At 43.0% G+C, this 25,114-nt stretch overlaps 1 protein-coding gene across 2 annotated transcripts in view; it reads right to left on the bottom strand.

Moving 5' to 3' along the window:
• Nucleotides 1–620: 620 nt before the first annotated feature.
• LOC129866603 (tumor protein p53-inducible protein 11-like) overlaps nucleotides 621–25,114 on the bottom strand; it is a 115,440-nt gene continuing 90,946 nt past the window's right edge. For both annotated transcript variants that reach the window (XM_055939359.1, XM_055939360.1), the window contains exons 4-6: nucleotides 21,414–21,510; nucleotides 6,163–6,264; nucleotides 621–5,765 (exon numbers count right to left, since the gene is read on the bottom strand). In XM_055939359.1, the coding sequence (XP_055795334.1) occupies nucleotides 5,629–5,765; nucleotides 6,163–6,264; nucleotides 21,414–21,510 (336 nt within the window). In that variant the 3' untranslated portion in view covers nucleotides 621–5,628. The remainder of the gene's footprint in view (nucleotides 5,766–6,162; nucleotides 6,265–21,413; nucleotides 21,511–25,114) is intronic.

Below are 25,114 nucleotides of genomic sequence, written 5' to 3'. Positions count from 1 at the left end.
ACACACAAATGTTAGGCCACACCCCTGAGAGCTCCTCAAGGCACAAGAGTGTGCCGCAGCCCACAGATTGAAAGCCACCAGGACTACACCCTTCTCAGACAGGACTCAACATGGTAATTAGCTAACCTCATTATGGGCATCGTTAGTCTCTCGCACTGTAAGACATCTGTGTTCTCTATCCAACTCCATTTACCGTACAGTACAACGAGACAGACAATCTGAGCGTGTAAAGACCTAGTTAGGACGTACAGCCAAGCAGATCTGAGCTGTAGGAGAGGAGAGTCAAGTGGTGTTCGGTTGACAACATGGGCTGCGTCTATGAAAATCCTTGCTTCCTCTCAAAGCTCATTGGAGGAGAGTATCCAAGGCCCCTACCTCGGGTATCCTTATCAAAATGAACGTTGAAAGAAATTGAGGAAAGATGTAGCAAGCTAGTAATGTTTTCAGACACAACCCATGTGTTTATGTTGTGAGGAAACTCCCTCATGCACAAACATATAAATATACATATAAATATACTTTTGTCAAAACTATAATACTTTCATTCTGTTCATGGTTAACACATCCATTTTTTCACCATTTACTCACCATTTATTCCCGTGCTTGATCACACCTCTGTGTACTTACTTTCTAGCCTTTATTACAGTATAGTGTGCTACAAAAGACACATGCTACATTCCTGTACACAAGGGACTATATTGCATGCAATTGTCAACTAACGCATTATCAAAACAAGACACATACCACTTAAATGAAAAACAATTAAATAGGGCTTAGACTCCAGTCACTGCATAGTTAAAAACCATTCCAGGATCACTCCTCAAATCAGAGAGTGGGCCTTTAATCCACCTTTGGAAAACATTCAACTAATGATCTATAAAATGTATACGTTCCCTGTTCTGTTCAAATGAACTAAACCACATGGCAGCAGTACAGTATATGGCTACTTCATTTACAAGTATCAAGTGAATTGTGTGTTGGTTGTGAGTTCTTTTTAAGGCAAGACTAAAGACAGATATGTTAGCTATCTATTAGAGTGTGCTACATTACTAATACAGAAGTCCCTGACATAACACAGACATACTCTGCTGGTCACATTAAGCGCACAGTAAAAAAAATAAGTGTACCGATCAAGCGATTGTTATTACTCTGCCTTTCACCATGCTGGTATGGACAGACCATACACATGTGCATGGTTTGGTTAGGTAACAGTTGGACCAATAAAAGTTGTATTGTTACCAACAGGAGATATGATCATCAGTAACCAATGGCTGTGTGAATGTACACTGTCCAAGCTGCAATGAAGCGTCACTATGCATTTCTGTGTACAGTGAGCCTATAAACATCTTGTCATTAGTGGATTCGTTTTGGTCAAAAATCTTGACAGATAATTGAATTAAAAAGGTTTTTATCTCAGAAAAAAAGTGTTTTGATTCCCTAGGTGCTCCATATTGTAAGCTCACTCTCAATAACATGTTAGCAGACGAGTTCTCTCTATCATATGTGACCTCTATGCCCATTGGGCAGAATGAAAAGCTGACCTCTGACCTCCCTCAATGTTCTGGTCCAGGAAGCATTGAGAACAGACAATAATACAAACACTGATCCACACTTTGTCAGCTGGAATTTGTCTCACCATTTGGGAGTCAGCATTTCATATCAACTCTAAGCTTAGATACAAGGCAGCAGGACTGATCATTGAAATAGAATAACTGACTTGAAAGGGAATGTCCATTCTAGTGCCTGTATTTCTATGGCTATGATGCTATTACACTCCACACCCTTAAAACAGAGTGTCGTGTCATTCTATGTTTAATTTGGAGGACTGATAGAAAGCGATACAAGAGAGAGAGAGAGAAAATGTATACAGAATTCACTTCATGCACAGGAGAAGTAAAAACGTCACCAACACCATAAAAATTGAGAAAAACAAATGTAAATACAAGTAAAAAAACTCTTGGTCCTTGAAGTCACAGCATGTTCAAAATGTAACTCTACCCACAGATCAGAGCACACTCAATACTGCAATTTAAAAACAAAGCAAAATTACTGGACATAAAAACACAGCCTAGTGTTTCAATTTACTCTGTACATCTCGGGCCTATTCCCAATGGCACCCTATTTCCTATAGTGCACTACTTTTGATGAGGGCCTATAGCGCTCTTGTCAAAAGTAGTACACTATATAGGAAATGGGGTATTATTTGTTACACACCCACTAAGTCACATGACTGGGAGGCTGGGAGGTACAGTACCAGAACAACCTTACTGCAAATGTCTTGCCCCATTTTCTACAACGACAACCTTTCTTACTCATAATCTTGTTCCACACACAAGTAGTGTACAGTATTTGGAGGAGCATGACTTAATCTCTTTGTACATTTTCACAATCAGACCCATTCTCATTTCCATATACAGAACAGATTATGACACCACCAGACCACCATGTGTTGACTGCTGTGGTAATAATCAAATCTGGGGTCTAGTATTGCAAGGGGCTGGATGCATTTAATAACCCATACACGCACCAAGCCCCTCCCACATCCCTGTTCAGGAGAACATAACGTCACAGAACGTTTAGATAGAACTATATTGTGTAGACCAGGCATTAGTGTCTGTCATGACTTACGTAAAGCATGTCAGCCCTACGCATTACCAGTGGTGTAAAGTACTGAAGTAAAAATACTTTAAAGTACTACTTAAGTCATTTTTGAGGGTATCTATTTATGTTTTTACAACTTTTACTCCACTACATTCCTGATTTTTTGTATTTTTACATTTGACCCAAATTTCAAAAGCTCAGGCAGGACAGCAATGTGTTCCAATTCACACACCTATCAATATAACACGTTGTCATCCATACTGCCTCTGATCTGCTGACGGACTCACTAAACACTGTGTTTGTAAATGATGTCTGAGGCCGTGTCTAGACTTGACAACTTCATGCAGCTTTATGATTCTGATCATGGAATTCCAAACGCGTCTTGTGTCTACACTTACAGAGCATTCGGAAAGTATTCAGACCCCTCCCTTTTTTCACATTTTGTTACGTTACAGCCTTATTATAAAAGGGATTACATTTTTTCCCCCTCATCAATCTACACACAATAACCCATAATGACAAAGCAAAAACAAGTTTTTACAAAATTCTTATTTAAATAACTATTCAGACACTTTGCTATGAGACTCTAAATTGAGCTCAGGTACATCCTGTTTCCACTGATCATCCTTAAGATGTTTCTACAACTTGGAGTCCACCTGTGGTAAATTATATTGATTGGACATGATTTGGAAAGGCAAACACCCATCTATATGAGGTCACACAGTTGACAGTGCATGTCAGAGCAAAAACCAAGCCATTAGGTAGAAGGAATTTTCTGTAGAGCTCCGAGACAGGATTGTGTCGAGGCACAGATCTGGGGAAGGGTACTAAAAAAGTTATGCAGCGTTAAAGTTCCAAGAACACAGTGGCCTCCATCATTCTTAAATGGAATAAGTTTGGAACCACCAAGACTCTCACTAGAGCTGGCCGCCCAGCCAAACTGAGCAATCGGGGGAGAAGGGCCTTGGTCAGGGAGGTGACCAAGAACCCGATGGTCACTCTAGAGTTCCTCTGTGGAGATGGGAGAACCTTCCAGAAGGACAACCATCTCTGCAGCACTCCACCAATCAGGTGTTTATGGTAGTGGCTAGATGGAAGCCACTACCCAGTAAAAGGCACATGACATCCTGCTTGGAGTTTGCCAAAATGCACCTAAAGGACTCTCAGACCATGAAAAACAAGATTCTCCAGTGTGATGAAACCAAGAGTGAACTCCTTGGCCTGAATACCAAGCGTCACATCTGGAGGAAACCTTGAGCCATCCCTGCGGTGAAGGATGGTGGCAGCACCATGCCGTGGGGATGTTTTTCAGTGGCAGGGACTGGGAGACTAGTCAGGATCAAGAGAAAGATGAACGGAGCAAAGTATAGAGATCTTTGATGAAAACCTGCTCCAGAGCGCTCAGGACCTCAGACTGGGGTCGAAGGTTCACCTAACAGGACAACAACCCTAAGCACATAGCCAAGACAACGCAGGAGTGGCTTCTGGACAAGTCTCTGAATGTCCTTGAGTGGCCCAGCCAGAGCCCAGACTTGAACCTGATCAAACATCTCTGGAGAGACCTGAAAATAGCTGTTCAGCGACGCTCCCCATCCAAACTGACAGAGCTTGAGAGGATCTGCAGAGAAGAATGGGAGACACTGCCCAAATACAGGTTTGCCAAGCTTGTAGCGTCGTACCCAAGAAGACTCAAGGCTATAATTGCTGCCAAAGGTGCTTAAACAAAGTACAGAGTAAAGGGTCTGGATACTTATCTAAATGTAATACGAAACTTTTTTTTGATGCATATGCAAACATTTCTAAAACCTGTTTGGGGTTTTGTATGTAGATTGGTTAGGATTATTATTTTTTAATCCATTTTAGAATAAGGCTGTAACGTAACAATGTGAAAAAAAGTCAAGGGGTCTGAATACTTCCCGAATGTAGATGTAAATGTGTCTACCCTGTCCACAGTGTCTCCGAATTCCCTTTTCCCGCGCTATATTCAAATGCCAATATGCATTCTACAAACGGTGGAATAGGCCAAATAGGACAATAACGCCACAACTGATGGCAATACCCAACTATTGTAGCTAACCTCTGTAACTAGCCAGCAAGCTACTCTAAAGGGATTGCAAACGGGTTAGCATAACTCTAGCCAAGCAAAAACAGTTTTTCTGAATATTAGCTTTCTGGCTAGCATTTATGAGGCCAGCAAACACTATCCTCACCCGCTAGGAACGCATTTCCTCCAACGTTATAATGAAAAGGTGCCTCGGTCCCAATACACACGTTTTCTGGAGACTTGCGCGAGGAATGCTGATCACGTCACCCACTGTATGCGCAATTCAGTAGCCTGATTGTGTCCAGACTGAGGAGAAACCCGCACGCAAAGCATTCAGACAGAATGAACACAATCAGACCAGTCTTTTCAATGCGATCTTATTATTCTGATAGCAGAAGTCGCATGTAAGTGTCAAGTGTAGACACGACCTGAGTGTTGGAGTCTGCCCGTCCGTTCGTGAAATAAATTAAAAAAGAACATTGTGCCATCTGATTTGCTTATTATAAGTCATTTGACATATAGAATGTACTTTTACTCAATTGAGTACTTGTTCCACCACTGTACTTAAGTACATTTAAAGCCAGATACTTTTAGACTTACTCAAGTAGTATTTTACTGTGTGACTTTCATTTGAGTCATTTTCTATTGTGTCTTTACTTTTACTCAAGTATGTAAATGTAGTCCTTTTTGCACCACTGCACATTACATTTCTACACTTTCAACTAATATATATTTTTTAATTTAACCTTTATTTTAACTAGGTAAGTCAGTTAAGAACAATTTCGTATTTATAATGATGGCCTAGGAACAGTGGGTTAACTGCCTTGTTCAGGAGCAGAAGGACAGATTTTTACCTTGTCAGCTCGGGGATTCGATCTAGCAACCTTTACTGGCCCAACGCTCTAACCACTAGGCTACCTGCCTCCCTCAATACACCCCACCTCCCTCTGAGCCCACATCTGGAAGCAACTGTCCCCTCGCCATCATATCTTCTTGGGTCGTCCTCTGCCCAGGTGGTAGTAGTAGAGCAGAGTGATCAGGAGGAAGATTACTTGGCTGAGGAGGAGGAGGATTGCAGCGTTGGGCAACGAGCCTATCTCCACTAGAGTGACTGACGTCACTGAAATTACAGAATGAGACAACAGTTATAACTCAGAATAAAAAATATTGTATGACACTCAGTCAGCAGGAAATATCCCTTTCATATTTAATGAAACTGAAGAGTGACTCTTCCACATGTGCAGCTCAATGAGACTCCAAACTGTGCTATTGTGTCTTGACCACTAGAGGACAGTGTTAACTCATACACAGTCTGAAGACAGTGCATTGCACAGCAGGAGCAAGGTCCTTGATATCAACAAAAAGTCTAGCTAGATGAAAACAATGCATGAAAACCTATCAAACTATTTTTTATCAGCATTGGAAAGAGTATACGGCCAGAAGGTCTGAGGAGCCTCCCTCAGTCAAACGTGTGAATTGGTAGAAATATGAAAGGTTTTATAATCTTAAGCACTCACCTAAAAACTGGATGGCAAAGTAGCATGCTTCACTGAGCAGAGTCCACTGGATGATGATCTTCTCTTGTGTATAGACACCATTCCACATGATGAGGGACAGACCTGAAGGGGTCAGTTAGAGCTCAGGGTTAGAGTAAACACATTGAATGATGATCTCATGTGTACACCCCGTTCCACAAGATGAGAGATTAGACCTGAGGGAGGAAATGCCATGAATCACAAGTCAGAGGTCAGGGGTTAGAGAGGCCATGGGAGAGGGGCCAATATTATGTAGGCATTCCTATTCCAAATCTAAATGCAAGCTGTATAAGCTGCAGTGTTCAGTGAATGAGGAAATTGCACACTCCAAAAAACCCTTGGCAAGCTATCTACAGTATAATAAATACCTAATTTTAGGGCTCAAATAAAATAAAAAGATCACCCAAAATGTAGATAATGAGGTCTTCCTGAAACAGAGTAAAACATATTCCAATGTAATTATTAGGCCTACTGGTTCAGATTCAAGCATGAAAGTACAGACAAATAAGGATGTGGGCTTTTATCGAAGTCTTGGACATATTTCCAGGTTGATTTTCCATCTCTCATTACTCTCGTCTGCCCACACACCCCACATGCTAGGACGAGGGAGGGAGGTGAGTGGAGGTGGACAATGAGATGAGCGAGGAGGAGGGTGGTTGTGATGAGGAAGCTAGCAGTATATCCCAGTCCTTTCATCCACCCACACATCCACATGGGAAGGGGGAAAGTGGGAGAAGATGGGGTGCTGAGCTGAGGGGTGACTGTGGGAGGGATGGAGGGATGAGGATGGTGTGACCGTGGAGTGATGGAGCTAGCAGTATGTATGTATATCCTTCCTGCATGCCAGGATCCATCTGTTCCATCTCCCTCTCCTCCTCTCACTCTTTCCCTCCCTCTCTTCTGTGGTGTGTAAAATCACCCTAACCTCCTGCTTAATGTATTCCGCTCTTCTCCATTTCCCTCTTCCTTTTCTATCCCTCTTTTAATGTTGTTTTCTCCCTCTTTTCTCCACCCCCCACTCCCTGAAGATTTACAATCACCCTATCCTCCTCAATCTCTCCCTCTTCATGCCCTCACCATCCCTTTCTCCCTCTGCTCATCACTTTATCCTCCTCAAGCCACACAATGTCAATGAAATTCACAAAAATTTAGATAACGGGACAGTTATATATTTTCTATCAGGACAGTTGGAAAAGATATCGGGACCCCTTGCAATCATGACTCAATAAGCACCTACACATGCAGACTGTACCTGCTAAAGTTACAGAAAGCTAAACCAACAACCACTAGGCTACCCGCCTCCCTCAATACACCCCACCTCCCTCTGAGCCCACATCTGGAAGCAACTGTCCCCTCGCCATCAGATCTTCTTGGGTCGTCCTCTGCCCAGGTGGTAGTAGTAGAGCAGAGTGACCAGGAGGAAGATTACTCGGCTGAGGAGGAGGAGGATTGCAGCGTTGGGCAACGAGCCTATCTCCACTTGAACATTATGCTAGCCAAGCAAATGGCTCTGAAATACAAATAATACGATCATACACGTAACGTTAGCTAGCTAGCCAGCTAGTTGGATGATTCTCCCTGTCACAGATGCCATGGTTTCCCTTAGTTTGAAGATGTCATCGCCGGAGACAGGTGTTTTCTCCATCTCCTTAGCTATCATACTCTAATTCCAATGATTTCAAAACTGTGAGTCGAGAGCAACACTTATATATTTCTTAGTAGAACGGCATATTTTTTAAAGCTGCGTTAGACAGCATTACCTACACATACTTACCAGCTCAAATAGACAGAAGCACGCTATATGGCAGACCAATCCAAACTCATCTCTCGGCATTTCCAGCCCAGTCATTATCTCAGCCAATCATGGATAGCAGGAAGGTTGCTGCCTTTTTCTGTGGCTAAACCAACCAGGCTAGTAATTTAACAATTTTATTCGTATTTACAGATGTCATACAAGTTTGTTATTAAGACACATGAAAGTTAACTTTTTCCAAAAGGCATTTCTGCCAAAAAACGCATTTTGATTTAAAAAAAAACATTACGTTCAAATGGCTCTCGTTTGAAATAGTGACCCGCGACATACGCTTAGTTTCCTGAAACGGGTCACATATGGAAAAGAGCAAATAAAGCAAAAGGATACATTTAGCATTAATTAATTGGTGTGTGTGTGCTGTGGGGTTGAAGCTACGAACCCATAGGCTTGGCTCTCTCATCCCAATCAGGCTATTCGGAGGGAGGGTGGACATTGAGCCTTTCATAGCAATAAGCATGTCCCATGCTTTCTGGCAGCTTTCCTGGCTGGGATAAGTTCTTTCCTCTTCTGGCACACAGCTTCCGGGAATTCCTCAGGACAATCCGCGGTCCTAGCCACAAGGGCTAACCGCATCGCAGGCTGCTTTCAAGCCATCAAGAAAACCCTGCTAGCTTGATAAGCAGCTAGCTCGCAGCTAGGCAAGCTGCTACACCAAACAGCTCCTCAGACCCGGTCTTGGTTGGCAGGATCACTGGACAGGTAGTAGCAGTCCCAGCAACTGATGCCAACCGCATCGCGGGATCCACACTCAAAAAGGTAGCTACTAAGAAACGTTTCAATATTTTCAAAACAACAAACCGAGCTCTCCCTCGTTCAACAGGAAGTGACAGGACAACATTCCACAGGCCACAATCAATAGCCTGATCAACTCTATGCAAAGGAGATGTATCGCGCTGCATGAGGCAAATGGTGGTCACACCAGCTACTGGCTGGTTTTCTGATCCACGCCCCTACCTTTTATATTAAGGTATCTCTGACCAACCGAAGCATATCTGTATTCTCAGTCATGTGAAATCCATAGATTAGGGTCTAGTGAATTTATTGATTGATTTCCTTATATTAAAATCATTGAAATTGTTGCATGTTGCATTAATATTTTTGTTCAGTGTATATACCAACATCCGTGATGCGTACAAAGCCATCCGCCACCCCTACGTCTATCTGTTGTTACTCCCCGCCTTCAAGCAGCAACTCAAAAGGGAGCCACCAACATAGAGACTAGTGAGGCGCTGGACAGAGGCAGACTCAATGCTCCACGACTGCTTCAAGAATACTGACTGGAATATGTTCAAAGATTCATCCACCCAGGATCACCAACATTGAGGATTATACATCGTCAGTCACAGGCTTCATTTGGAAATGTGCTGATTATGTTTTACCCACAATAACAATCCAGACATACCCCAACCAAAACCCCTGAATGAACGGTGATATCCCTACCATACGGCGAGCCCGTACTGCAGCATTCAATGCAAGCAGAACAAACCCTGATGGCTCGATGGCGCCCAACGCGTACAAAGGAAGCAGGAACAAGCTCCACGAATTCATTAGGGACGCAAAAAGTTAATACAGACCCAAACTTGAATTGATAGAATATTTTTCACAAAAACAACCGTATTTCTGAAATGTCAACGGAGCACTGAGCGTACAGCAAGCTTTTTATTTTCAAAGCCTTTTTACCTCAGCTCATGTCATGCTAATTTAGATTTTTGTGACCCGCAAAAAAAACTTTGAAGACGACCACCACAACATGTAAAATCATCAAAGTTGTTCAAAGAATGCTGCACTGCTCTGTCAGCAGAGTTACAAAGCCCTCCACTTATATTGGCACCCTTGGTAAACATGAGTAAAATGGGTTGTACATTTTTTTTAGATAAATTAAATAAAACATTTCTCCAAAACATGTGCCACAATTATTGGCACCCCTAGACATTCTTATGTGTACTGAAGTATATTCACATTCATATTTTACATTTCTTAAGTTCACCTGAGTGATAAGGAATACTTAAGTGGCAAGCCATGACTTCCTGTTTCACTGTGGTATAAATATGAGGTGACTTACAGGCGAAGTTCCCATAGTCATCCATCACTATGGGAAAGACCTGAGAAAACAGTAATGATGTGGGACATAATGTTGTTGAGCTGCACAAATCAGGAAATGGCTATGAGAAAATAGCTCAATGGTTGAAATGCCCATTTCCACTATCAGTGCAATAATTAAGAAGTTTAACTTGAGATGTTAACAATCGGCCTGGATGAGGACGTGCGTGTATATTGACCGCACGCACAGTGAGGAGGATGGTTAGAGTGGCCAAAAAATCTCTAAGGATCACAGCTGGAGAATTGCAGACGTTAGTTGGGTCTTGGGGTCAGAAAGTCTCCAAAAACTACGATCGGACGCCACCTACGTAACCACAAGTTGTTTGGGAGGGTTGTCATAAAAAAGCCTTTGCTGTCATCAAACAACAAACTCGAGTGCCTACAGTTTGCCAAGCGTTACTGGAACTTTCAATGTGACCGGGTTCTATGGTCAGATGAGACCAAAATAGACATTTTTGGAAACAAACACCAGAGGTGGGTTTGGCGTAAACAGAAAGACTTCCATGGAGAAAAGTACCTCATCCCCACTGGGAAGTATGGTGATGGATCTTTGATGTTGTGGGCCTGTTTTTCTTCCAAAGGTTCTGGACAACTTTTTAGGATATATAGTATCATGGACTCCATCAAGTACCAGCAGATATTAAATCAAAACCTGACTGCCTCTGCTAGGAAGCTTGAACTGGGCCTTGGTTGGATCTTCCAGCAGGACAATGAACCAAAGCACACCTCAAAATCAACACAAAAATGGTTTACTGATCACAGAAACAAGGTTTTGCCATGGCCATCCCAGACACCTGGCCTAAACCCCATAGAAAACCTGTGGGATGAGTTGAAGAGGAGAGTCCACAAGCATGGACCTCGGAATCTGAAGGATCTGGAGAGATTCTGTATGGAGGAATGGTCTCAGATACCTTGCCATGTGTTCTCCAACCTCATTACGCATGATAGGAGAAGACTCAGAGCTGTTATCTTGGCAAAAAGAGGTTCTGTGATCTGCTCTGACAGCTGGTGCTTAAAACCTCTTGAGAATAGGGTGCAGAGTTTTCACTTAGGGAAAAATAGCGTGCGCAATTTCAACTTCGTGCTACTCATCCCCAGAATATACGATATGCATATTATTAGTAGATTTGGATAGAAAACACTCTGAAGTTTCTTAAACTGTTTGAATCATATCTGTAAGTATAACAGAACTTATATAGCAGTCAAAACCCTGAGGACTACATTTTTTATTGTTAAGTTCCTGTATGTTCAATGGGTTATCATGGGCACACCAGAATTCTAATCACTATCCACGCAGTTTCTACTGCTTCCACTGGATGTCGCCATTGTATGGAAAAAGGTTAAGGTTTTTTCTTAGTAAACTGAGAAAGATATTGACCCGGAAGTGGAGTGACGTCTTGTATTTATGTTTGAGAGTTGAGCAAGACTTGAAAAGTACCGTGAGTTTGTTGATATCCTGTATTGAAAACAGATTGACCCGTCTTCAATTTGATCGATTATTAACGTTTACAAATACCTTAAGTTGTATTACAAAAGTACTTTGAAATGTTTTGGCTAAGTTTAGAGGTAATTTTTTAGATATTTTGTCGTGATTTTGCGCAAATTGAAGGCTGTTTTTCCTGGTACAACGGCGCCAAATAAATGGACAATTTGGATATATATGGACGGAATTAATCGAACTAAAGGACCATTTGTGATGCTTATGGGACATATTGGAGTGCCAACAAAAGAATCTCGTCAAAGGTAATGCATGTTTTATATTTTATTTCTGCGTTTTGAGTAGCACCGGCATGGTTGAAATTGTCAACAAAGAGAGTGTAGCCATTGCACTATCATCAGATAATAGCATCTTATGCTTTCGCCGAAAAGCCTTTTTGAAATCTGACATGTTGGCTGGATTCACAACGAGTGTAGCTTTAATTTGGTATCTTATATGTGTAATTTAATAAAGTTTGATTTTATAGATTTTTTTTTGAATCTGGCGCTCTATATTTTAGAGAGGTTAAAGCTAGTGAGGAAGATATGAGTCCCCAGCTTCAGTGATTTTTGCAGTTCGTTCCAGTCATTGGCAGTAGAGAACTGTAAGGAAAGGCGACCAAAGGGGGAATTGGCTTTGGGGGTGACCAGTGAGATATACCTGCTGGAGCGCGTGCTACGAGTGGGTGCTGCTATGTCGACCAGTGAGCTGAGATAAGGAGGGGCTTTACCTAGCAGAGACTTACAGATAACCTGTAGCCAGTGGGTTTGGCGACGAGTATGAAGCGAGGGCCAACCAACGAGAGCGTACAGGTCGCAGTGGTAGGTGATACATGGGGCTTTGGTGACAAAACGGATGGCACTGTGGTAGACTGCATCCAATTTGTTGAGTAGAGTGTTGTAGGCTAATTTATAGATGACATCGCCGAAGTCGAGGATCGGTTGGATGGTCAGTTTTACGAGGGTATGTTTGGCAGCATGATTGAAGGATGCTTTGATGCGAAATAGGAAGCCAATTCTAGATTTAATTTTGGATTGGAGATGCTTAATGTGAGTCTGGAAGGAGAGTTTACAGTCTAGCCAGACACCTAGGTATTTGTAGTTGTCCACATATTCTAAGTCAGAACCGTCTAGAGTGGTGATGCTGGACGGGCGGGCAGGTGCGGGCAGTGATCGGTTGAAGAGCATGTATTTAGTTATATTTGCATTTAAGAGCAGTTGTAAGTGTTGTACGGCATTGAAGCTCGTCTGGAGGTTAGTTAACACAGTGTCCAAAGACGGGCCAGAAGTATACAGAAGGGTGTCGTCTGCGTAGAGGTGGATTAGAGAATCACCAGCAGCGAGAGCGACATCATTGATGTATACAGAGAAGAGAGTCAGCCCGAGAATTGAACCCTGTGGCACCCCCATAGAGACTGCCAGAGGTAAGGACAACAGGCCCTCCGATTTGACACACTGAACTCCATCAGAGAAGTAGTTGGTGAACCAGGTGATGCAATCATTTGAGAAACCAAGGCTGTCGAGTCTGCCAATAAGAATGTGGTGATTGACAGAGTCGAAAGCCTTGGCCAGGTTGATGAATACGGCTGCACAGTAATGTCTCTTATTGATGGCGGTTATGATATCGTTTAGGACATTGAACGTGTCTGAGTTGCACCAGTGACCAGCTCGGAAACCAGATTGCATAGCGGAGAAGGTACGGTGGGATTCGAAATAGTCGGCAATCTGTTTGTTAATTAACTTGGCTTTCAAAGACCTTAGAAAGACAGGGTAAGATAGATATAGGTCTGTAGCAGTTTGGGTCTAGAGTGTCACCCCCTTTGAAGAGGGGGACGACTGCGGCAGCTTTCCAGTCTTTGGGAATCTCAGACGATACGAAAGAGAGGTTGAACAGGCTAGTGATAGGGGTTGCAACAATTTTGGCAGATAATTTTAGAAAGAGAGGGTCCAGATTGTCTAGCCTAGCTGATTTGTAGGGGTCCAGATATTGCAGCTCTTTCAGAACATCAGCTATCTGGATTTGGGTGAAAGAGAAATGGTGGGGGCTTGGGCGGATTGCTGTGAAGGGTGCCGGGCAGTTGACCGGGGTAGGGGCAGCCAGGTGGAATGCATGGCCAGCCGTAGAGAAACGCTTATTGAAATTATCAATTATAGTGGATTTATCGGTGGTAACAGTGTTTCCTAGCCTCAGAGCAGTGGGCAGCTGGGAGGAGGTGCTCTTATTCTCCATGGACTTTACAATGTCCCAGAACTTTTTTGAGTTTGTACTACAAGATGCAAATTTCTGTTTGAAAAAGCTATCCTTAGCTTTCCTAACTGCCTGTGTATATTTGTTCCAGACTTTCCTGAAAAGTTGCATATCACGGGGGCTATTCGATGCTAATGCTGAACGCCACAGGATGTTTTTGTGCTGGTCAAGGGCAGACAGGTCTGGAATGAACCAAGGACCGTATCTATTCCTGGTTCGACATTATTTGAATGGAACATGCTTATTTAAGATGGTGAGGAAGGCACTTTTAAAGAATAACCAGGCATCCTCTACTGACGGGGTGAGGTCAATGTCATTCCAGGATACCCTGGCCAGGTTGATTAGAAAGGCCTGCTCGCAGAAGTGTTTAAGGGAGCGTTTGACAGTGATGAGGGGTGGTCGTTTAGTCGCAGACCCATTACGGATGCAGGCAATGAGGCAGTGATCGCTGAGATCTTGATTGAAAACAGCAGAGGTGTATTTGGAGGGCAAGTTAGTTAGGATGATATCTATGAGGGTGCCCGTGTTTACGGATTTGGGCTTGTACCTGGTACATTGATAATTTATGTGAGATTGAGGGCATCAAGCTTAGATTGTAGGATGGCCAGGGTGTTAATCATGTTCCAGTTTAGGTCACCTAGTAGCACAAGCTCAGAAGATAGATGGGGGGGGGGGGGGCAATCAATTCACATATGGTGTCGAGGGCACAGCTGGGGGCAGAGGGTGGTCTATAGCAAGCGGCAACGGTGAGAGACTTGTTTCTGGAAAGGTGCATTTTTAGAAGTAGAAGCTCAAATCGTTTGGGTACAGACCTGGATAGTAAGACAGAACTCTGTAGGCAATCTTTGCAGTAGATTGCAACACCACCCCCTTTGTCAGTTCTATCTTGGCAAAAAATGTTATAGTTAGGGATGGAGATTTCAGGGTTTTTGGTGGTTTTCCTAAACCAGGATTAAGACATCCGGGTTGGCAGAGTGTGCTAAAGCAGTGAGTAAAACAATCTTAGGGAGTAGGCTTCTAATGTTAACATGCATGAAACCAAGGCTTTTACTTTTACAGAAGTCAACAAATGGGAGCACCTGGGGAGTGGGAGTGGAGCTAGGCACTGCAGGACCTGGATTACCTTCTACATCACCAGAGGAGAAGTAGGATAAGGGTACGGCTAAAGGCTATACGACCTGGCCATCTAGAACGTTCGGAACAGAGAGTAAAAGGAGCAGGTTTCTGGGCACGATAGCATAGATTCAAGGCATAGTGTACAGACACAGGTAAGGTAGGATGTGAGTACATTGGAGGTAAACCTAGGCATTGAGTAATGATGAGAGAGATATAGTCTCTAGAGACTTTAAACCAGGTGATGTCATTGCATATGTAGGAGGTGGAACAACATGGTTGGTTAAGGCATATTGAGCAGGGCTAGAGGCTCTACAGTGAAATAAGACAGTAATCACTAACCAGGACAGTAATGGATGAGGCATATTGATATTAGAGAGAGGCATGCGTAGCCAAGTGATCATATGGGTCCAGTGAGTGGTTGGACTGGCTGGGGACACGGCGATTCAGACAGTTAGCAGACCGGGGCTAGCAAGCTAGCAGACCGGGGCTAGCAAGTTAGCAGTTAGCAGACCGGCACTAGCACGTAAGCAGAAGGGCCTTTGGGGGACGTCGCAATGGAGGAAAGTCTGTTTGCCTCCTCATGCGGTGACGTCGATAGACCAGTCGTGAATTAGTAGGGTTCCATGTAGCTCTAGATAGCTAGCAGGCCGCGGTTAGCAGAACGGGCCTTCAGCGGAAATCGCGCCTGAGGGGCCTGTTGGAATCCTCGGCCAGATTATGTCGGTATTCCAGTCATAGAGGATCGGCGGGGTTCCGTGCCCCGTACCGGCAGTAGAAGGGCTCCGGATATTGTAGCCCAGGTGTGGGCTTCGGTGGTATCCCTGGAGCAGTAGCCGGGCTAGCTTCAGAATAATTGGCGCTTGCTCCAGGATGGAAACGCTAGCCAGGAGTAGTCACCCGGGATTTCGGTTAGCTAGTTGCGAAGATCCAGATGAAAAGGTTCAGAGTTTGCGATAGGAATCCGGGGATATGGAGAGAAAAACAGGTCCGTTATGCTCTGGTTTAAGTCACGTTGTACGAACTGGTGAGAGCTTTCCGAGCTAAAGTTTAGCTGATGACCGCTAGCAGTGGTTTTCTGACTGATAGCTGGTAGCTAGTTAGCTGGCTAGCTTCAGTTGAGGGATTCCAGATCCGAAGTAAATAGAACTACTTCAGAAAAAAACTGATCCACGCCACATTGGGTGAGGCGAGTTGCGGGAGAGTATTTAGAAGTTGACGTTTCGGAAAATGTATTTAAAAGATATGAGAAGAAAAATATATAAAAATATATATACAAGAGACACGATGGGATCAGTGAGTAATGAATGAAGGGGTGCCAATAATTGTGGCACACAGATAAAATTCTTTCGATTTTTGTAAATATTTTGAATGAAAGACCAAGAGAATAAACCTTAAATACTTATTTTTACAGCCTGTTTTGCTCATATTCACCAAGGGTGTCAATATTAGTGTAGGGCACTGTAGGTGCTTATTTGACTGTTAAAACTTATTAAGACTAGGGGGCGACATTTTCACTTTTGGATGAATTGGTGCCGAAATTAAACGGCCTCGTATTCTGTCCAAGATCATATGATATGCATATTATTATTACTATTGGATAGAAAACACTCTGAAGTTTCTAAAACTGTTTGAATTATATCTGTGAGTGAAACAGAACTCATACGGCAGGCAAACTTCCAAACAGGAAGTGAAAATTCTGAAATGGGTCACTGTGAAAGGCATCGCCTATTCAATTGCCTTATATTTATGGTTCTGTATGCACTTCATACGCCTTCCACTAGATGTCAACAGGCAGTAGAACGTGGAATGAAGCGTCTAGCCTGATGTGGGACCGAATGAGAGTCTTTGGAGTGACTGGTCAGGCATATTGCCAGTTCTTGGCCACGCACACTACGCATGTGATGTCCTTGTCTGCAATGCGTTAGATAGACATGAAGAAATGCTCCGTCTGGGACGTTATTGGATATATATGAGAAAAACATCCTGAAGATTGATTCTCAACTGAGTTTGACCAGTTTATTCGATTTGTAATATAACTTTTTGAAGTTTTCGTTCATTAGCGTAAAGTTCTATGAACACGTGAACGACACATGCTAGCCAAAGTTGCTAATTCGACAGAAGTAATGGACATTATAAAACAAAAAAACGATTTATTGTGGAACTAGGATTCCTGGCACTGCATTCTGATGAAAGATCATCAAAGGGAATATTTATGATGTAATTTCGTATTTCTGTTGACTCCAACATGGCGGAGAATGGCTGAGCGCTGTCTCAGATTATTGCATGCTGTGCTTTTTACTAAAGCACAGCATTTAAAAAAAATCTAACACAGCGGTTGCATTAAGAACCAGTGTATCTTTAATGAAATGTTAGATAAAGACACCACTGAACGAATCAGAACATGAATAATCATATTTGGCTTAGTAAAATGTATTTTATAACATAAGGAAGTGACAATTCATCACCAAAGTGTGTTTTGGGCTTGGCAGTGTGCAAAGCTGTCATAAAGGCAAAGGGTGGTTACTTTGAAGAATCTGATTGATTTAACACTTTTTAGGTTAGTACATGATTTCATATGTGTTATTTCACAGTTTTGATGTCTAAACTCTTATTCTACAATGTAGAAAATAGTAAAAATAAAGGAAAACCCTGAAATGAGTAGATGTGTAAATTTTTGACTGGTACTGTATATACACTACCGTTCAAAAGTTTGGGGTCACGTAGAAATGTCCTTGTTTTTGAAAGAAAAGCACTTTTTATTGTCCATTAAAATAACATAAAATTGGTCAGAAATATTTGCCTTTTTTAGTACGCCTATGTATAGATATTCCATAAAAAATCTGACGTTTCCAGCTACAATAGTCATTTACAACATTAACAATGTCTACACTGTATTTCTGATCAATTTGGTGTTATGCTTAGCCCCAGTGATGTACTGGGCCGTACGCACTACCCTCGTAGTGCCTTGCGGTCGGAGGCTGAGCAGTTGCCATACCAGGCAATGACGCAACCAGTCAGGATGATCTTCATGATGCAGCTGTAGAACTTTTTGAGGATCTGAGGACCCATGCCAAACCTTTTCAGTATCCTGAGGGGGAATAGGCTTTGTCCTGCACTCTTCACAACTGTCTTAGTGTGTTTGGACCATAATAGTTTGTTAATGATGTGGACACCAAGGAACTTGAAGAACTCAACCTGCTCCACTACCGCCCCCTTGATGAGATTGGGGGCGTGCTCGGTCCTCCTTTTCCTGTAGTCCACAATAATCTCCTTTGTATTGATCACCATGAGGGAGAGGTTGTTGTTCTGGCAACACACGACCAGGTCTCTGACCTCCTCCCTATAGGCTGTCTCATCGTTGTCGGTGATCAGGCCTACCACTGTTGTGTTATCGGTAAATTTGATGATGGTGGAGTCTTGCCTGGCCATGCAGTCATGAGTGAACAGGGAGTACAGGAGGGGACTGAGCACGCACCCCTGCTGGGCCCCCGTGTTGAGGATCAGCGTGGCGGATGTGTTGTTACCTACCCTTACCACCAGAGGGCGGCCCGTCAGCAAGTCCAGGATCCAGTTGCAGAGGGAGGTGTTTAGTCCCAGGGTCCTTAGCTCAGTGATGAACTTTGAGGGCACTATGGTGTTGAACGCAGAGCTGTAGTCAATGAATAGCATTTTCACATAGGTGTTCCTTTTGTCCAGGTGGGAAAGGGCATTGTTGAGTGCAATAGATTGCATCATCTGTGGATCATTTTGGGCGGTATGCAAATTGGAGTGGATCATTTCATGGCTACAGACGTGAGTGCAACAGGTCGGTAGTAATTTAGGCAGGTTACCTTAGTATTCTTGGTTCAGGGACTATGGTGGTCTGCTTGAAACATGTTGGTATTACAAACTCAAGCTCGGAGTACACATCCTGGTAAACCATCTGGCCCTGCGGCCTTGTGAATGTTGACCTGTTTAAAGGTCTTACTCACATCGGCTACGGAGAGCGTGATCACACAGTCATCCGGAACAGCTAATGCTCTCATGCATGTTTCAATGTTACTAGCCCCGAAGAGAGCATAGAATTTAGCTCATCTGGTAGGCTTGTGTCACTGGGCAGCTCGCGGCTGTGCTTCCCTTTGTAATCTGTAATAGTTTGCCAGCGTCGGAGCACAAGCAAGTCTCTTCTTCTTATTGGTGTCCTTTAGTAGTGGTTTATTTGCAGCATTTCGACCATGAAGGCCTGATTCACACAGTCTCCTCTGAACAGTTGATGTTGAGATGTGTCTTACTTTAACTCTGAAGCATTTATTTGGGCTGCAATATGAGGTGCAGTTAACTCGAATGAACTTATCCTCTGCAGCAGAGGTAACTTTGGGTCTTCCTTTCTTGTGGTGGTCCTCATGAGAGCCAGTTTCATCAGAGCGCTTTATGTTTTTTGCGACTGCACGTGAATAAACTTTCAAAGTTCTTGACATTTTCCGGATTGACTGACCTTCATGTCTTAAAGTAATGTTGGACTTTAGTTTGTCTTAGCTTATTTGAGCTGTTCTTGACATAATATGAACTTTGCCTTTTACCAAATAGGGCTATCTTCTGTATACCACTCCTACCTTGTCACAACACAACTGATTGGCTCAAACGCATTAAGAATGAAATAAATTCCACAAATTAACTTTAACAAGGCACACCTGTTTAATTGAAATGCATTCCAGGTGACTACCTCATGAAGATGGTTGAGAGAATGCCAAAAATGTGCAAAGCTGTCATCAAGGCAAAGGGTGGCTACTTTGAAGAATCTCAAATATAAAATATAGTTAGATTTGTTTAAGACTTTTTTGGTTACTACATGATTTCATGTGTTATTTAATAGTTTTGATGTCTTCGCTATTACTCTTCAATCTAGAAAATAGTAAAAAATAAAGAAAAACCATTGAATGAGTAGGTGTGTCCAAACTTTTGACTGGTACTGTATGCCTATACAGTTGAAATCTGAAGTTTACATACACTTAGGATGGAGTCATTAAAGCTCATTTTTCAACCACTCCGCAAATTTCTTGTTAACAAACTATAGTTTTTGGCAAGTCGGTTAGGACATCTACTTTGTGCATGACAAGTAATTTTCCGACAATTGTTTACAGACAAATTATTTCAATTATCATTCACTGTATCACAATTCCAGTGGGTCAGAAGTTTACATACATTAAGTGGACTGTGCCTTTAAATTTTAGAAGCTTCTGTTCGGCTTAAATGACAACCTTCAAACTCAGTGCCTCTTTGCTTGACATCATGGGAAAATCAAAAGAAATCAGCCAAAATTGTAGACCTCCACAAGTCTGGTTCATCCTTGGGAGCAATTTCCAAATGCCTGAAGGTACCACGTTCATCTGTACAAACAATAGTACACAAGTATAAACACCATAGGACCACACAGCCGTCATACTGCTCAGGAAGGAGACGCGTTCTGTCTGCTAGAGATGAACGTACTTTGGTGCGAAAAGTGCAAATCAATCTGAGAACAACAGCAAAGGACCTTGTGAAGATGCTGGAGGAAACAGGTACAAAAGTATCTATATCGTCATAACCTGAAAGTCCGCTCAGCAAGGAAGAAGCCACTGCTCCAAAACCGCCATAAAAAAGCCAGACTATGGTTTGCAACTGCACATGGGAACAAAGATTGTACTTTTTGGAGAAATGTCCTCTGGTCTGATGAAACAAAAATAGAACTGTTTGGCCATAATGACCATCGTTATGTTTGGAGGGAAAACGGGGAGGATTGCAAGCCGAAGAATACCATCCCAACCGTGAAGCACGGGGGTGACAGCATCATGTTTTCGGGGTGCTTTGATGCAGGAGGGACTGGTGCACTTCACAAAATAGATTGCATCATGAGGGAGGAAAGTTATGTGGATATATTGACATCTCAAGACATCAGCCAGGAAGTTAAAGCTTGGTCGCAATTGCGTCTTCCAAATGAACAATGACCCCAACCATACTTCCAAAAGTGTGGCAAAATGGCTTAAGGACAACAAAATCAAGGTATTGGAGTGGCCATCCCAAAGCCCTGAACTCAATCCTATAGAACATGTGTTCGAGCAAAGAGGCCTACAAACCTGACTCAGTTACACCAGCTCTGTCAGGAGGAATGAGCCAAAATTCACCCAACTTATTGTGGGAAGCTTGTAGAAGGCTACCCAAAACGTTTGGCCCAAGTTAAACAAATTAAAGGCAATGCTACCAAATACTAATTGAGTGCATGTAAACTTCTGACCCACTGGGAATGTGATGAAAGAAATAAAAGCTGAAATAAATCGTTCTCTCTTCTATTATTCTGACATTTCACATTCTTAAAATAAAGTGGCGATCCCAACTGACCTAAGACGGGGAAGTCTTACTAGGATTGAATGTCAGAAATTGTGAAAACGTATTTTAAATGTACTTGGCTAAGGTGTATGTAAACTTCCGACTTCAACTGTACATCCAGAATATGTGTGCACTCACTGAGCAGTGCTCCCCCATAGAGTCTGATGGAGACACTGGTGTTGTTGATCTCCTCTTCAAACACTATGTCATACAGCTGCTTGGGCAACACCAGGGCCTGCAGAGGGAACACAACACAACACACTCATCATCTTAAATCACAACACGCACCATTGTAGCAATACTTCGGGGGATAGTTTGAGGTCCCGGAGCATAGCTCGATCAACCACGGGCCGCGGTTCTAACTACTGCTCCAAGAAAGCTAAGGCTGTTTGTGACAAAATCACCAGGCAGTTGCTCCTCAAATAGAGCATTCGACAGAGCATAACTTAATTTACCAATAAACAATGTGGCTTCCTGTACCCCCGCAGTAAAACCATTCACAGACATAGTAACAGGGTCTAAGGTCATTCAGCTACACAGTATATTTAGGCGCAGACAAAGGCTGAGCTGTTCCTCCCAGATGTCCCATAGAGATAGTGTAGTGAAGACTAACTGTATGGGACTTTGTTCACTAAAGAGAGGGGAGACTGAAAGAGTGGACAAAACTGCTTCCTTAACTCCTAGTGAAATATTTTGGTACAGTACAGTTCTAAACCACTTGCGAAAGTTCTAAACGGTGAAAGATAACCCTACTGTCAAGCCAGAGAATAGAAACACTTCAGGTGAGTCGTGGTTACAGAGGTCTGGATCATGTTTTACTACAGGTAAATGCCAAAATAAAGGAAATATTTGAATAAGTGAGGGATAGAAAGTATATTGAAAGCAGATGCTTCCACACAGGTGTGGTTCTCGAGTTAATTAAGCAATTAACAACCCATCATGCTTAGGGCCATGTATAAAGATAACCTGCTCCCCATTATTTTCTACCATGGCTAGAAGAAGAGATCTCAATGACTTTGAAAAATGGGTCTCTTAAAAGGAGTGTGTGTGTCTCATTCATCAGATCTCAACCCAATTGAACACTTATGTGAGATGCTGGAGCGGCGCCTGAGACAGTGCTTTCTCCCTTTCCACCTGTTACGGTGACCGTATTACCGCCACACCGGCAGTCACAAGTAGTGACCACAGTCAAATTCCACACGACAGTTGAGTCACAGTAACTAGGCTTCTCCAAAACTGCGCTTTGATGTCGCCGATGGTCATTAGTAGCCTACCAAACGTGCTAATGGCCTGGAACTCAGCGCTCTACTGTCCCTCTTAATAAATGCAAATGCGATCGAAAATCAAATCAAACACTTCATGAAGAGTTTACGCAGAATAGGATCATCTTTTGAGCAGCGAAAGCCAGCTCCTCATAGGTGGTTGATGCATGGAATGAAATAAGTGTTCCTATGAGCCCACGGGGCGCAACATTTCTATAGGCTATGATATGAAATTGACCTCTTAAATGACCTCTTAAAAAGACGAGGATCCCATCAGCTTCCTATAGGTTAGGCATACTATATTGACTTGTAAAATTTCCTAATATTAAGCACATTGCTTTGCTTTACAACCAAGGTAGTCTACCTGGCTGGCATAAAAATTAACTGCAGGAAAAGCGTCCTCCATTCACTATTCAAGTGCAATATGGATGGCATCTTTTTCCCCAGCCCCTGTTCCATTCTAAATCAACTAATTTCACATGCAGTACCAGTCAAAAGTTTGTACACACCTACTCATTCAAAGGTTTTTCTTTATTTTACTAATTTCTACATTGTAGATTAATAGTGAAGACATAAAAATTATGAAATAACACAATTGAAATCATGTAGTAACCAAAAGTCTTAAAACAAATCAAAATATATTTAATATCTTATATTATTCAATGCAGCCACCCTTTGCCTTGATGACAGCTTTGCACACTCTTGGCATTCTCTCAACCAGCTTCATGAGGTAGTCACCTGGAATGCATTTCAATTAAAAAGGTGTGCCTTGTTAAAAGTAATTAGTGGCATTTCTTTCATTCTTAATGCGTTTGAGCCAATCAGTTGTGTTGTGACAAGGTAGGGGTGGTATACAGAAGATAGCCCTATTTGGTAAAAGACCAAGTCCATATTATGTCAAGAACAGCTCAAATAAGCAAAGATAAACGACAGTCCTTCATTACTTTAAGACATGAAGGTCAGTCAATCCGGAAAATTTCAAGAACTTTGAAAGTTTATTCAAATCAAATCAAATCAAATGTATTAGTCACATACACATGGTTAGCAGATGTTAATGCGAGTGTAGCGAAATGCTTGTGCTTCTAGTTCCGACAATGCAGTAATAACAACAAGTAATCTAACCTAACAATTCCGCAACTACTACCTTATGTAAGGGATAAAGAATATGTACATAAAGATATATGAATGAGTGATGGTACAGACGGCATAGGCAAGGTGCAGTAGATGGTATAGAGTACGGTATATACCTATGAGATGAGTACTGTAGGGTATGTAAACATAAAGTGGCATAGTTTAAAGTGGCTAGTGGTCCATGTATTACATAAGATGGCAAGATGCAGTAGATGATATAGAGTACAGTATATACATTTACATAAGAGATGTGTAATGTAGGGTATGTAAACATTATATTAGGTGGCATTGTTTAAAGTGGCTGGTGGTACATTTTTACATAATTTCCATCAATTCCCATTTTTAAGGTGGCTGGAGCTGAGTCAGTTTGTTGGCAGCGGCCGCTAAATGTTAGTGGTGGCTGTTTAACAGTCTGATGGCCTTGAGATAGAAGCTGTTTTTCAGTCTCTCGGTCCCTGCTTGGATGCACCTGTACTGACCTCGCCTTCTGGATGATAGCGGGGTGAACAGGTAGTGGCTTGGGTGGTTGTTGTCCTTGATGATCTTTATGGCCTTCCTGTGACATCGGGTGGTGTAGGTGTCCTGGAGGGCAGGTAGTTTGCCCCGGGTGATGCGTTCTGCCGACCTCACTACCCTCTGGAGAGCCTTACGGTTGTGTGCGGAGCAGTTGCCGTACCAGGCGGTGATACAGCCCGACAGGATGCTCTCGATTGTGCATCTGTAGAAGTTTGTGAGTGCTTTTGGTGACAAGCCGAATTTCTTCAGCCTCCTGAGGTTAAAGAGGCGCTGCTGCGCCTTCTTCACAACGCTGTCTGTGTGGGTGGACCAATTCAGTTTGTCCGTGATGTGTACACCGAGGAACTTAAAACTTTCCACCTTCTCCACTACTGACCCGTCGATGTGGATAGGGGGGAGCTCCCTCTGCTGTTTCCTGAAGTCCACAATCATCTCCTTTGTTTTGTTGACGTTGAGTGTGAGGTTATTTTCCTGACACCACACTCCGAGGGCCCTCACCTCCTCCCTGTAGGCCGTCTCGTCGTTGTTGGTAATCAAGCCTCCCACTGTAGTGTCGTCCGCAAACTTGATGATTGAGTTGGAGGCGTGCATGGCCACGCAGTCGTGGGTGAACAGGGAGTACAGGAGAGGGCTCAGAACGCACCCTTGTGGGGCCCCAGTGTTGAGGATCAGCGGGGTGGAGATGTTGTTACCTACCCTCACCACCTGGGGGCGGCCCGTCAGGAAGTCCAGGACCCAGTTGCACAGGGCGGGGTCGAGGCCCAGGGTCTCGAGCTTGATGACGAGTTTGGAGGGTACTATGGTGTTAAATGCTGAGCTGTAGTCGATGAACAACATTCTCACATAGGTATTCCTCTTGTCCAGATGGGTTAGGGCAGTGTGCAGTGTGGTTGCGATTGCGTCGTCTGTGGACCTATTGGGTCGGTAAGC

This window comes from Salvelinus fontinalis, chromosome 12, assembly GCF_029448725.1.
Source record: "Salvelinus fontinalis isolate EN_2023a chromosome 12, ASM2944872v1, whole genome shotgun sequence".
In the NCBI taxonomy this organism is placed as follows: domain Eukaryota; kingdom Metazoa; phylum Chordata; class Actinopteri; order Salmoniformes; family Salmonidae; genus Salvelinus; species Salvelinus fontinalis.
Note: the sequence above shows the minus strand (reverse complement) of the source record. Positions and strands in the feature narration are given on the sequence as shown.